At 50.2% G+C, this 13,123-nt stretch overlaps 2 protein-coding genes across 4 annotated transcripts in view; one reads left to right on the top strand and one right to left on the bottom strand.

The window, feature by feature from the left end:
• Window positions 1-891: 891 nt before the first annotated feature.
• On the bottom strand, window positions 892-9,387 carry LOC138363944 (uncharacterized). The gene is made up of 2 exons (XM_069323398.1): window positions 9,292-9,387; window positions 892-1,473 (listed from the first exon to the last, which is right to left on the bottom strand). Exons 1-2 carry the CDS (start codon window positions 9,385-9,387, stop codon window positions 892-894), a joined length of 678 nt encoding a protein of 225 aa, XP_069179499.1.
• Window positions 9,388-10,341: 954 nt separating this feature from the next.
• The window catches only part of LOC123772893 (uncharacterized), a 186,816-nt gene continuing 184,034 nt past the window's right edge, over window positions 10,342-13,123 (top strand). For all 3 annotated transcript variants that reach the window (XM_069323232.1, XM_069323231.1, XM_069323230.1), the window contains exon 1: window positions 10,342-10,882. The gene's annotated coding sequence lies outside the window, so the exon portion shown is untranslated. The remainder of the gene's footprint in view (window positions 10,883-13,123) is intronic.

The following is a 13,123-nucleotide window of genomic DNA, read 5'->3' as shown; positions in this document are numbered from 1 at the left end:
CCCTAGCCTTCCCTACACAGCCTTCCCGGTTTGGTGCCTTCTTTTGATAATTACTTACTTTCATTTAGGCAACTTGGCCATCTTTTGCAATATTCTTTCTAGTCGGAGAACGGAATATTTTTATCCCACTGATCCAAGGAAGGCAGCACGCTGGACTTGTGTTCCTGTGGTCCCGGGTTCGATCCCAGACGCCGGCGAGAAACAATGGGCAGAGTTTCTTTCACCCTATGCCCCCTGTTACCTAGCAGTAAAATAGGTACCTGGGTGTTAAGTCAGCTGTCACGGGCTGCTTCCTGGGGGTGGAGGCCTGGTCGAGGACCGGGCCGCGGGGACACTAAAGCCCCGAAATCATCTCAAGATAACCTCAAGATAACTGGAAGGCAGAGCAGTGTGTGGGGCTCTTGGCTGGCGGCCAAGACCGTCACCAGAATCCAATATGACCCGCACCCAGCTTATTAAGTCTATTACATGACCTCTTAAACCACCACATCTGTATCTCTAGGGGTTTCATAATCTTTAATTTTCCGTATATTATATTTTCTCTACGTGTAGTAAGTTAAACATGATCTCAAAAGGTGTTTACAATCTTGTTGTGATAGCCTAATCTAGCGTTATCTTTAGATAATCTTATTTCTAAAGCCCATGTAAACCTGTAAGTCAAGATAAAGAGAGTTTATTGAAGATAATGACCAGAGGAAAGGACTAAGCCATTAGAGTACTTGGAAGGGACATTAGAGCGGTGGAAAAGAGCGGTTGGTGCTCAGTCATTTAGAGCACTTGAGATCCGAGCTCTACTGAGCGAGAGTCAACTCTGTAGAGGGAACTCTTAAGCCGCTCTTAGCTATAGTGAACTCCCTCCAGACAATGGAAGACGCCAAGGTTTGATGAATACTATGATACAAGGCTTAGCAATGTTTTGATGGTGCATTTGTTGAAGGATAAGTCTAGCGTGACAGACTTAACCACCGTCTTGTAGGAGGATAAGTCTTGCGTGACAGACTTAACCACCGTCTTGTAGGTGGATAAGTCTAGCGTGACAGTCTTAACCACCGTCTTGTAGGTGGATAAGTCTTGCGTGACAGTCTTAACCACCGTCTTGTAGGTGGATAAGTCTTGCGTGACAGTCTTAACCACCGTCTTGTAGGTGGATAAGTCTAGCGTGACAGTCTTAACCACCGTCTTGTAGGTGGATAAGTCTTGCGTGACAGTCTTAACCACCGTCTTGTAGGTGGATAAGTCTTGCGTGACAGTCTTAACCACCGTCTTGTAGGAGGATAAGTCTTGCGTGACAGTCTTAACCACCGTCTTGTAGGTGGATAAGTCTAGCGTGACAGTCTTAACCACCGTCTTGTAGGTGGATAAGTCTTGCGTGACAGTCTTAACCACCGTCTTGTAGGAGGATAAGTCTTGCGTGACAGTCTTAACCACCGTCTTGTAGGAGGATAAGTCTTGCGTGACAGTCAACGTCTTCGTCTGTCACGGAACATTATGGTGATAAGAGATAACCAATTAAGAACCAGACCTAAGGAGCTGAAGCCTTGTTAGCACCGCGGAGACGAAACCAAGCTGTTTACCTGACCTGTTCTGGCAACAACCTTGTTTACCGTGTTACTCACAATCAGGGATCCCGAGTTCGATCCCAGGCAAGGCAAAAATGGTTGCGGGCGTTTCATTTCACCGAATGCTTCTGTTCACCTAGCAGTAACAGGCCCCCCTGGGAGTTAGCCAATTGGAAACTAATATATTAATCCCTATGTTAAGCAGTTTTAAAATAGTGAAATATATAATGACATTGCAGTTTTAAAATGGAAGACTATTTTCAAACATTTCATCCATGAGGGAGCTTGATAGCTGGGTGGACAGCGCTTCGGATTCATAGTCCTGAGGTACCGAGTTCGATCCCCGGTGGAGGCGGAGACAAATGGGCAAAATGTTTCTTTGAGCCTATGCCCTTGTTACCTAGCAGTAAAATAGGTACCTGGGTGTTAGTCAGCTGTCACGGGCTGCTTCCTGGGGGTGGAGGCCTGGTCGAGGACCGGGCCGCGGGGACACTAAGCCCAGAAATCATCTTGAGACAACCCTCAAGATAAGTTGCATTTGCCTAAGAGATCATTAAATAGAAAGTCTTAAATTTTCAACCCGTTCTCGCACTCTGTTAGTCAATATTGACTTATTTGATACGTGCATATGTGACATACTAAACATACTAGGTATAGGTATAGGTTAAGTAATGTAATTACGAAGCAATAAGATGCTTATCTTAACATACTAAGGTTAGGTGAGGTCGGTGTTTTCTATGAAGCTTTTCAAGGTAAACTAGTATGTTTAGTATGTCACATATGCACGTATTTAATAAGTCAATATTGACTATACGAAAGTGCGAGAACGGGTTGAAAATTTTGATATTTTCACCAACAGTTACAGGTCCGAATGTCTACAGATTCTTCGTATGACATCGGGAGCCTCTTAGTGGCTTACTCTGAGGATCTGGCAGTGGTCTTAACCAGTCATCTTGGGAGAGCCCCCCCCCCCCCCGGTATATCAAACTAGCGACAGGGCTGGCGACAGACCGTCTGGCGCTCGCCTCGCTTCGGCAACACCCAATGCACCTCCGAGCCGTGCGGGCGATGAGGGTTTTATGGTGTGGGTGTAGTGTGTGCTGCAGTCTGGCCACAGTGTGGGTGTAGTGTGTGGTGCAGTCTGGCCACAGTGTGGGTGTAGTGTGTGGTACAGTCTGGCCACAGTGTGGGTGTAGTGTGTGCTGCAGTCTGGCCACAGTGTGGGTGTAGTGTGTGGTGCAGTCTGGCCACAGTGTGGGTGTAGTGTGTGGTACAGTCTGGCCACAGTGTGGGTGTAGTGTGTGCTGCAGTCTGGCCACAGTGTGTGCTACAGTCTGGCCACAGTGTGGGTGTAGTGTGTGGTGCAGTCTGGCCACAGTGTGGGTGTAGTGTGTGCTACAGTCTGGCCACAGTGTGGATGTAGTGTGTGCTGCAGTCTGGCCACAGTGTGGGTGTAGTGTGTGCTGCAGTCTGGCCACAGTGTAGGTGTAGTGTGGGCTACAGTCTGGCCACAGTGTGGGTGTAGTGTGTGGTGCAGTCTGGCCACAGTGTGGGTGTAGTGTGTGCTGCAGTCTGGCCACAGTGTGGGTGTAGTGTGTGGTACAGTCTGGCCACAGTGTAGGTGTAGTGTGTGGTGCAGTCTGGCCACAGTGTGGGTGTAGTGTGTGGTGCAATCTGGCCACAGTGTGGGTGTAGTGTGTGCTACAGTCTGGCCACAGTGTGGGTGTAGTGTGTGCTGCAGTCTGGCCACAGTGTGGGTGTAGTGTGTGGTACAGTCTGGCCACAGTGTAGGTGTAGTGTGTGGTGCAGTCTGGCCACAGTGTGGGTGTAGTGTGTGGTGCAGTCTGGCCACAGTGTGGGTGTAGTGTGTGGTGCAGTCTGGCCACAGTGTAGGTGTAGTGTGGTGCAGTCTGGCCACAGTGTGGGTGTAGTGTGTGGTGCAGTCTGGCCACAGTGTGGGTGTAGTGTGGTGCAGTCTGGCCACAGTGTGGGTGTAGTGTGTGCTACAGTCTGGCCACAGTGTGGGTGTAGTGTGTGCTGCAGTCTGGCCACAGTGTAGGTGTAGTGTGTGCTACAGTCTGGCCACAGTGTGGGTGTAGTGTGTGCTGCAGTCTGGCCACAGTGTAGGTGTAGTGTGGGCTACAGTCTGGCCACAGTGTGGGTGTAGTGTGTGCTACAGTCTGGCCACAGTGTAGGTGTAGTGTGGGCTACAGTCTGGCCACAGTGTGGGTGTAGTGTGTGCTACAGTCTGGCCACAGTGTGGGTGTAGTGTGTGCTACAGTCTGGCCACAGTGTGGGTGTAGTGTGTGCTGCAGTCTGGCCACAGTGTGTGGTGCAGTGTGTGCTACAGTCTGGCCACAGTGTGGGTGTAGTGTGTGCTACAGTCTGGCCACAGTGTGGGTGTAGTGTGTGCTACAGTGTGGGTGTAGTGTGTGCTACAGTCTGGCCACAGTGTGTGCCACAGTCTGGCCACAGTGTGGGTGTAGTGTGTGCTACAGTCTGGCCACAGTGTGGGTGTAGTGTGTGCTACAGTCTGGCCACAGTGTGGGTGTAGTGTGTGGTGCAGTCTGGCCACAGTGTGGGTGTAGTGTGTGGTACAGTCTGGCCACAGTGTGGGTGTAGTGTGTGCTACAGTCTGGCCACAGTGTGGGTGTAGTGTGTGCTACAGTCTGGCCACAGTGTGGGTGTAGTGTGTGGTACAGTCTGGCCACAGTGTGGGTGTAGTGTGTGCTACAGTCTGGCCACAGTGTGGGTGTAGTGTGTGGTGCAGTCTGGCCACAGTGTGGGTGTAGTGTGTGGTGCAGTCTGGCCACAGTGTGGGTGTAGTGTGTGCTACAGTCTGGCCACAGTGTGGGTGTAGTGTGTGCTACAGTCTGGCCACAGTGTGGGTGTAGTGTGTGCTACAGTCTGGCCACAGTGTGGGTGTAGTGTGTGCTACAGTCTGGCCACAGTGTAGGTGTAGTGTGTGCTACAGTCTGGCCACAGTGTGGGTGTAGTGTGTGCTACAGTCTGGCCACAGTGTGGGTGTAGTGTGTGCTACAGTCTGGCCACAGTGTGGGTGTAGTGTGTGCTACAGTCTGGCCACAGTGTAGGTGTAGTGTGTGCTACAGTCTGGCCACAGTGTGGGTGTAGTGTGTGCTACAGTCTGGCCACAGTGTGGGTGTAGTGTGTGGTACAGTCTGGCCAGAGTGTGGGTGTAGTGTGTGCTACAGTCTGGCCACAGTGTGGGTGTAGTGTGTGCTACAGTCTGGCCACAGTGTGGGTGTAGTGTGTGCTACAGTCTGGCCACAGTGTAGGTGTAGTGTGTGCTACAGTCTGGCCACAGTGTGGGTGTAGTGTGTGCTACAGTCTGACCACAGTGTGGGTGTAGTGTGTGGTACAGTCTGGCCAGAGTGTGGGTGTAGTGTGTGCTACAGTCTGGCCACAGTGTGGGTGTAGTGTGTGCTACAGTCTGGCCACAGTGTGGGTGTAGTGTGTGCTACAGTCTGGCCACAGTGTGGGTGTAGTGTGTGCTGCAGTCTGGCCACAGTGTGGGTGTAGTGTGTGCTACAGTCTGGCCACAGTGTGGGTGTAGTGTGTGCTACAGTCTGGCCACAGTGTGGGTGTAGTGTGTGTTACAGTCTGGCCACAGTGTGGGTGTAGTGTGTGCTACAGTCTGGCCACAGTGTGGGTGTAGTGTGTGCTACAGTCTGGCCACAGTGTGTGCTACAGTCTGGCCACAGTGTGGGTGTAGTGTGTGCTACAGTCTGGCCACAGTGTGTGCTACAGTCTGGCCACAGTGTGGGTGTAGTGTGTGCTACAGTCTGGCCTAGAACCTTCAACTTCTTTAGACTATAAATTTCACTGGCGTTGCTTGTGAAGAGATGCAAAAAGAATCTTCTCCAGCAGTGTGTGTGTGTGTGTGTGTGTGTGTGTGTGTGTGTGTGTATGCTGGTAGAGTCCAGACTCTACCAGCATACCGGAGAGTTAAATGTGGATGGAAGAGTCCGTAGAGTTCATTACTGTGCTGGGGTAGTAGGGCCAGATTCACGAAGCAGTTAGGCAAGCACTTACGAACCTGTCCATCTTTTCTCAATCTTTGGCGGCTTTGTTTACAATTATTAAACAGTTAATGAGCTCCGAAGCACCAGGAGGCTGTTTATAACAATAACAACAGTTGATTGGCAAGTTTTCATGCTTGTAAACTGTTTAATAAATGTAACCAAAGCCGTCAAAGATTGAGGAAAGATGTACACGTTCGTAAGTGCTTGTGTAACTGCTTCGTGAATCTGGCCCCAGGTTCGTAAGTGCTTGCGTAACTGCTTCGTGAATCTGACCCCCAGGTTCGTAAGTGCTTGCGTAACTGCTTCGTGAATCTGGCCCCAGGTTCGTAAGTGCTTGCGTAACTGCTTCGTGAATCTGGCCCCAGGTTCGTAAGTGCTTGCGTAACTGCTTCGTGAATCTGGCCCCTAGGAGCTAGACATCTGCTACGGGCTGCTTCCTTGGGGGTGGAGGCCTGGTCGAGGACCGGGCCGCGGGGACACTAAGCCCCGAAATCAACTCAAGATAACCCCCATATAAGCCTGAGTTAACGTAGTGTGATGTTAGGGCGAATTGGAGTTGGGCGAGCTGTGTCGTGGTAGACCAGTGTAGGGGGCTGCCAGCTACTGTGTCATGGTAGACCAGTGTAGGGGGCTGCCAGTAGCTACTGTGTCATGGTAGACCAGTGTAGGGGGCTGCCAGTAGCTACTGTGTCATGGTAGACCAGTGTAGGGGGCTGCCAGTAGCTACTGTGTCATGGTAGACCAGTGTAGGGGGCTGCCAGCAGCTACTGTGTCATGGTAGACCAGTGTAGGGGGCTGCCAGTAGCTACTGTGTCATGGTAGACCAGTGTAGGGGGCTGCCAGTAGCTACTGTGTCATGGTAGACCAGTGTAGGGGCTGCCAGTAGCTACTGTGTCATGGTAGACCAGTGTAGGGGGCTGCCAGTAGCTACTGTGTCGTGGTAGACCAGTGTAGGGGGCTGCCAGTAGCTACTGTGTCATGGTAGACCAGTGTAGGGGGCTGCCAGTAGCTACTGTGTCATGGTAGACCAGTGTAGGGGGCTGCCAGCAGCTACTGTGTCATGGTAGACCAGTGTAGGGAGCTGCCAGTAGCTACTGTGTCATAGTAGACCAGTGTAGGGGGCTGCCAGTAGCTACTGTGTCATAGTAGACCAGTGTAGGGGGCTGCCAGTAGCTACTGTGTCATAGTAGACCAGTGTAGGGGGCTGCCAGTAGCTACTGTGTCATAGTAGACCAGTGTAGGGGGCTGCCAGTAGCTACTGTGTCATAGTAGACCAGTGTAGGGGGCTGCCAGTAGCTACTGTGTCATAGTAGACCAGTGTAGGGGGCTGCCAGTAGCTACTGTGTCATAGTAGACCAGTGTAGGGGGCTGCCAGTAGCTACTGTGTCATGGTAGACCAGTGTAGGGGGCTGCCAGTAGCTACTGTGTCATAGTAGACCAGTGTAGGGGGCTGCCAGTAGCTACTGTGTCATAGTAGACCAGTGTAGGGGGCTGCCAGTAGCTACTGTGTCATAGTAGACCAGTGTAGGGGGCTGCCAGTAGCTACTGTGTCATAGTAGACCAGTGTAGGGGGCTGCCAGTAGCTACTGTGTCATGGTAGACCAGTGTAGGGGGCTGCCAGTAGCTACTGTGTCATAGTAGACCAGTGTAGGGGGCTGCCAGTAGCTACTGTGTCATGGTAGACCAGTGTAGGGGGCTGCCAGTAGCTACTGTGTCATGGTAGACCAGTGTAGGGGGCTGCCAGTAGCTACTGTGTCATGGTAGACCAGTGTAGGGAGCATCTACCAAGTTTCGTAAATCCTCTTAGAATACTGTGACAATTTAGCAGTGAATTAGAGTGAATTAGTGAAGTCACTCGAGTGAACAACCTGATCAACCAGGCTGTGACTCATACGTCAGGCTGCGAGCAGCCGCGTCTAACAGCCTGGCTGATCAGTCCAGCAACCAGGAGGCCTGGTCGAGGACCGGGCCGCGGGGACACTAAGCCCCGGAAGCACCTCAAGGTAACCTCAAGGTAAGGTAACACTGAAGACCTTCACGACCCACTATGACCTGAAGTGAGTACAAGAAACACTTTACAAATAAAGTGTCTTAAGGCTTGTGGGGAACACTTACAAGAGTACCTGGCGCTTCTCGATATCAAGGAGCAGGATCAAGATAACGGCTCCACAACCAATTTACCGAACAATGGGGCTAGTAACAACAGATAGCTGGATCATGTGTCGTGAGTGGTGGTAGGGACCTTGAGATGTAGATAGCTTTGTTAAGGTCCCACGGGTCAAGTCACGTCTCCTTCCGTCAACGTCTCAGCCAGCCACTTGGATCAACTGAACTCTTATTCTAAATTTATCATCCTCATAGGACCCGGCCGGCCGAGCGGACAGCACGCTGGACACGTGATCCTGGGTTCGATCCCGGGCGCCGGCGAGAAACGATGGGTAGAGTTTCTATCATCCTATGCCCCCTGTTACCTAGCAGTAAAATAGGTACCTGGGTGTTAGTCAGCTGTCACGGGCTGCTTCCTGGGGGGTGGAGGCCTGGTCGAGGACTGGGCCGCGGGGACACTAAAGCCCCGAAATCATCTCAAGATAACCTAACCTTAGAAAGATTGTAAGAATTAAGGAAACTGGAGAATGCCAGTTTGCCCAATCGTGGCAGTTTCTTGTTCAGACACATTCATGTATGTTTAACCTACACTTGAAACAACCAAGTGATCCCACGGCTACTATGTTAGCCTGTAACCTGTTCCACTTAGCCACAACCCAATTTTCAAACCAGTATTTATCCAGGGCTTTCCTTAATCTAAACCTTTCCAATTTATATCCATTATTTCATGCTGTATTCAGAGTTAATATATTTAATAACCTAGTAATATCCCCCCTTGTCATGCCCGTTCAACCAATTGAACACTATATGCCTACGGGCTCACCATAGCCCGTGCTACTCGGAACTTACTTCCAAGTAGCAAATCTTTAGCATATTGTCACGACCCGGAACTCTTCGCCTTTCCAGAGAATGTAAATTAAGCCTTTTCAACGTGTTGATACGGAATGCAAAGGTGAGTGCCTCCTGCCTTATCTCCTGCCTCTACCTGAGGACCAATGGAGCTCCACAGGCAACTTAACACGCCCTGAGGGCCAGGTTGAGGCAGGAAAGGCCTCGTTGAAGGCACTGTTCAGCAGACACAAGACCTCTCGCCTGCAGGATGTCGATCATTTAAGATAATTTATGACACATACACACATTGCAAGCACCAAATGACGTCGCAAGAGGAATTGTTTGCTTGAGAGTGCCAAGCACAGCCACAAACCAGGATAGTGGAGTGAGGCGTGGCTCGGGCGTGGCATGAAATACACACTCCACACACACCAGGTGTCAGTGCCAACGTCTGGGGTGCCAGGGAGTGCCATAATTGTTTATCCCGTGTGTGTGTGTGTGTGGAAGTTTTCAACAAGGCGCTTTGAAGATGTCGTAATATCAATCCAATGTTTACACATTCCCAAACGTTGTATTGGATGATTACAAAGTATTATATATATTGTTGAATTACAAATAGATTTTTTAGTTGTTATTACATGTTATCTTGTGTTATAAGTAGCGTTTTAAACGACTAGAGGTGCCATTTGAGATGTTGCAAAGGTGCCATACGGTATGAAACGTCGACAGGTGCCGTCTGGGGTGATTCAAACGTCCATAGGTGTCATATGAGGTGATTCAATGCCCATAGGTGCCGTATGAGGTGATTCAATGCCCATAGGTGCCATATGAGGGGTTTCAATGCCCATAGGTGCCATTTAAAGTATTGCAAACATCCATAGGTGCCATTTGAAGTGATTGAAACGTTCACAAGTGACCGAGTACTTCAAACACACACAGGTGTTACATGAGCGTGATTTCCACACACACACACGAGGTGTTTCAAACATCCATAGGTGCCGTATGAGTGTTGCGTGTGTGGAAATACTCTCTCACTCGCTGCTTGCGTGCAAGGGAAGAGTGTTGAGTGTTTACCTTGCGTGAGAAGGTGTAATGTTATCTCCAGGAGCAGCGGTGACGGCGCTCAGATTGTGCTCCTAGTGTCTCAAGATGACACCTGAGGTGCTGTGTGTGTGTGTGTGTGTGTGTGTGTGTGTGTGTGTGTGTGTGTGTGTGTGTACTCACCTAGTTGTACTCACCTAGTTGTGCTTGCGGGGGTTGAGCTCTGGCTCTTTGGTCCCGCCTCTCAACCGTCAATCAACTGGTGTACAGATTCCTGAGCCTATTGTGTGTGTGTGTGTGTGTGTGTGTGTGTGTGTGTGTGTGTGTGTGTGTGTGTGTGTGTGTGTGTACTCACCTAGTTGTACTTTCTTGGTAGCTAACCCACTAACCCTGACCCGTGAACTAGGGTCCTACGGAACAACCTACGCACTGCGGGCCGTGTCTGAAAAGACCTGCAAGGATCATTACCATATATTGGATTTTCCCCTCTTGGATGGGTAAATGAGGGGAAATTACCTATTTTCCCCCATTTACCTTAGGAAAGGGAGTTAGTTAGCCACGGGAATTATATCCACTGATGCGAGAGTTAAAGTCAGATTTTAAGTTTGTTTTGAATGTGTTAAATAGTGGGTGTGTGGGCGGGGAGCGGTTTGGGAGGGTGGGGGGCGGCTTGGGGAGGTGCCAGGGGGAGCGGGGAGGTGCCGGGGAGGTGCCAGGGGTGCAGGGGAAGGGCAGGGAAGCAGGCACACACACTCAGTGCTAGCCTGAACACGGAGCATACAACACGCTCACCGGGGGCGCTGCTGCTGCTGCACCCACCTCCCTCTCTCTCTCGCACGCACACACGCACTCAATCCCCTCACACTCCACCTCACACCAGCCGCACGCGCGTCTACCTCCTCCTCCCCCCCCCCCCCCTCCCCTCACAACCATGCTTGTAGCTGCAAATCAGAGTTGCAAAGCAAGCACCGCCAGGATATAGACGCGTGTGTGTGTGTGTGTGTTTGCGTGTGCGTGCGTGTGTGTGTGTGTGTGTGGGGAATGTAATAAAGTGCCTTTTAACGCTATATTGAATAAAGCTAAGGAGTGTTGCGTGTGTACCAACACAGATGGCACCTGTGGTGGTGCCTGTGTGGTGGTGTCGTCGACCACAGGGCCACAGATGGGCCAGCCTCCTGTAGGCACTGAGTGCCAACTAGGCCCCAGGCACTGTGGTCTTCCTGTAGGGCTGTCTTACGCTCGGTCAAGGTGAAGGGCTTATAACTGTGACGCTGTCGCGGCTGCTGCTGGGAGAAGCTACAGGTGAGTGTGAGATGCACGTGACTGATTCCTCTCTCTCTACTTCTCTCACTTCTACCTCCTCCTCCACTCATCTCTACCTCTACCCCTCTCACCTCTACGCCCTCCTGTATGGGGTCCACCACTACACAGTGGATAGGTATGGATAGGAGACGATATTTTGAGCACTGTCAGAGAATTTATGTTAATGGGATATAACTGAAATGTGTGCTATTGAAAAGGTAATTGCTCTACAATAGCAGTTATACATGGGAATGACGTAGTTAATAGACACATCCTCATTATTTGGTGACGTCCGACTTGCCTAACAGAGCTATTTTCAAACAAGTCTTTCCAAAATTTCTCTTTCTTGACCATATATTATGTTAGGAACGTGAATTTCAGACTTGGTTAGGTTAGGGTTGATCATATTTCCATTTTACTCTTGACTCAAAACAAAATCAAATCATATATGACGCAATGGAAAAGTTAATCATTCCATAAAAAGAAATTTTGGAAAAATATATTTTTAAGGAAAATTCGGCTTGTTAGACAACTTGGCCTCTTAGGCACAATATTATATATAATATATAGATGCAGTGGGCATCTCCCAGTGTCAGTACGTGTTTATAATAATTAAATATTAAATAAAATAATATAGCTAATGGGAGCCGGTCGGCCGAGCGGACAGCACGCTGGACTTGTGATCCTGTGGTCTTGGGTTCGATCCCATGCGCCGGCGAGAAACAATGGGCAGAGTTTCTTTCACCCTATGCTCCCTGTTACCTAGCAGTAAAATAGGTACCTGGGTGTTAGTCAGCTGTCACGGGCTGCTTCCTGGAGGTGGAGGCCTGGTCGAGGACCGGGCCGCGGGGACACTAAAGCCCCGAAATCATCTCAAGATAACCTTCCGACGCTGGGCAGGAACAGAGGATGCAGTGGGCATTTCATCTTTGAATCACCACACTGCTCCACTGGAAAAGGAAACTAGCTGCTTTTGGGTCTTTTGCTGTTTCGATAAGCTTGTAACCCAGATCCTTGAGGAAGCCCCTGGCACTTCCTTCCCTATGGAACAAGTCTCTCAAACCCTCAGAGGAACTAAGTTATACCGATGGATTACTTCCTTGTGCTTTATCCGGCTTCCTTATGTGTGACAGTGGCCCCTGCTCTCTCTCTCGCTCTCTCTCGCTCTCTGTCTCTCTCTCTCTCTCTCTCTCTCTCTCTGTCTCTGTCTCTGTCTCTCTTGCTCTCTCTTTTGAGGATGTATGGAAGGGGGAGTAGGACAGTACCTTTTTTTATAGGCGGAGAGAGAGAGAGAAAAGAAACATAGAAATACATAGATGGAAAGTGATAGAGAAACAGACAGGAACACACAGAAACAGAAACAGACATAAATACATACAGTAAGAGACACAGATACAAATAAACCCACACAGAGACATAGAGAGAAACCTACACAGAAGCTCAGAGAGATCCATATAGACAAAGACCAGCACAGAATGCCACAATTAAGAACTAGAAGGGTAGGAAGCTGCTGTTATAGATTCAGCTACTCGGAACAAGTTGCAAGTAGCACGGGCTATGGTGAGCCCGTAGTGGACTTACCTGGCACAGGAGCGGGGCAAGTAGCACGGGCTATGGTGAGCCCGTAGTGGACTTACCTGGCACAGGAGCGGGGCAAGTAGCACGGACTATGGTGAGCCCGTAGTGGACTTACCTGGCACAGGAGCGGGGCAAGTAGCACGGGCTATGGTGAGCCCGTAGTGGACTTACCAGGCACAGGAGCGGGGCAAGTAGCACGGGCTATGGTGAGCCCGTAGTGGACTTACCTGGCACAGGAGCGGGGCAAGTAGCACGGGCTATGGTGAGCCCGTAGTGGACTTACCTGGCACAAGAGTGGTGCTGAGGGGGGTGGTAGGAAGCCATTACCAGGTCAGGAAAGAGACTAAGAGGGGAGTGAGGTGCAGGCGACAGAAATCACATAAAAACCGAGCTAAAAAAGCAATTTCCTTTACGGGGCTCGCCATAGCCCGTGCTACATGGACGCTTCGTTCTGAGTGGCTAAATCTCAAACAAGAAGAAGAACCAATGTCCTACGAGATGAATGGAACATCTAAACAGCGAAAAAAATAAAAGGGAAGACGCGTTAAAGTAGAGACAGAGAGACAGAGACAGAGACAGAGAGAGAGAGAGAGACAGAGAAAGAGAGAGACAGAGAGACAGAGACAGAGACAGAGACAGAGACAGAGACAGAGAGAGAGAGAG

Source organism: Procambarus clarkii, chromosome 12, assembly GCF_040958095.1.
Source record: "Procambarus clarkii isolate CNS0578487 chromosome 12, FALCON_Pclarkii_2.0, whole genome shotgun sequence".
Taxonomy (NCBI): domain Eukaryota; kingdom Metazoa; phylum Arthropoda; class Malacostraca; order Decapoda; family Cambaridae; genus Procambarus; species Procambarus clarkii.
Note: the sequence above shows the minus strand (reverse complement) of the source record. Positions and strands in the feature narration are given on the sequence as shown.

Bases quoted from the DNA above. Each gene is read 5' to 3' on its own strand.
- LOC138363944 (XM_069323398.1), bottom strand. From the start codon at position 9,387: ATGGGCATTGAAACCCCTCATATGGCACCTATGGGCATTGAATCACCT. The intron at 1,474-9,291 runs GTTTGAATCACC...GTTCCGTGACAG, and splicing joins CTCATATGACACCTATGGAC to ACGAAGACGTTGACTGTCAC.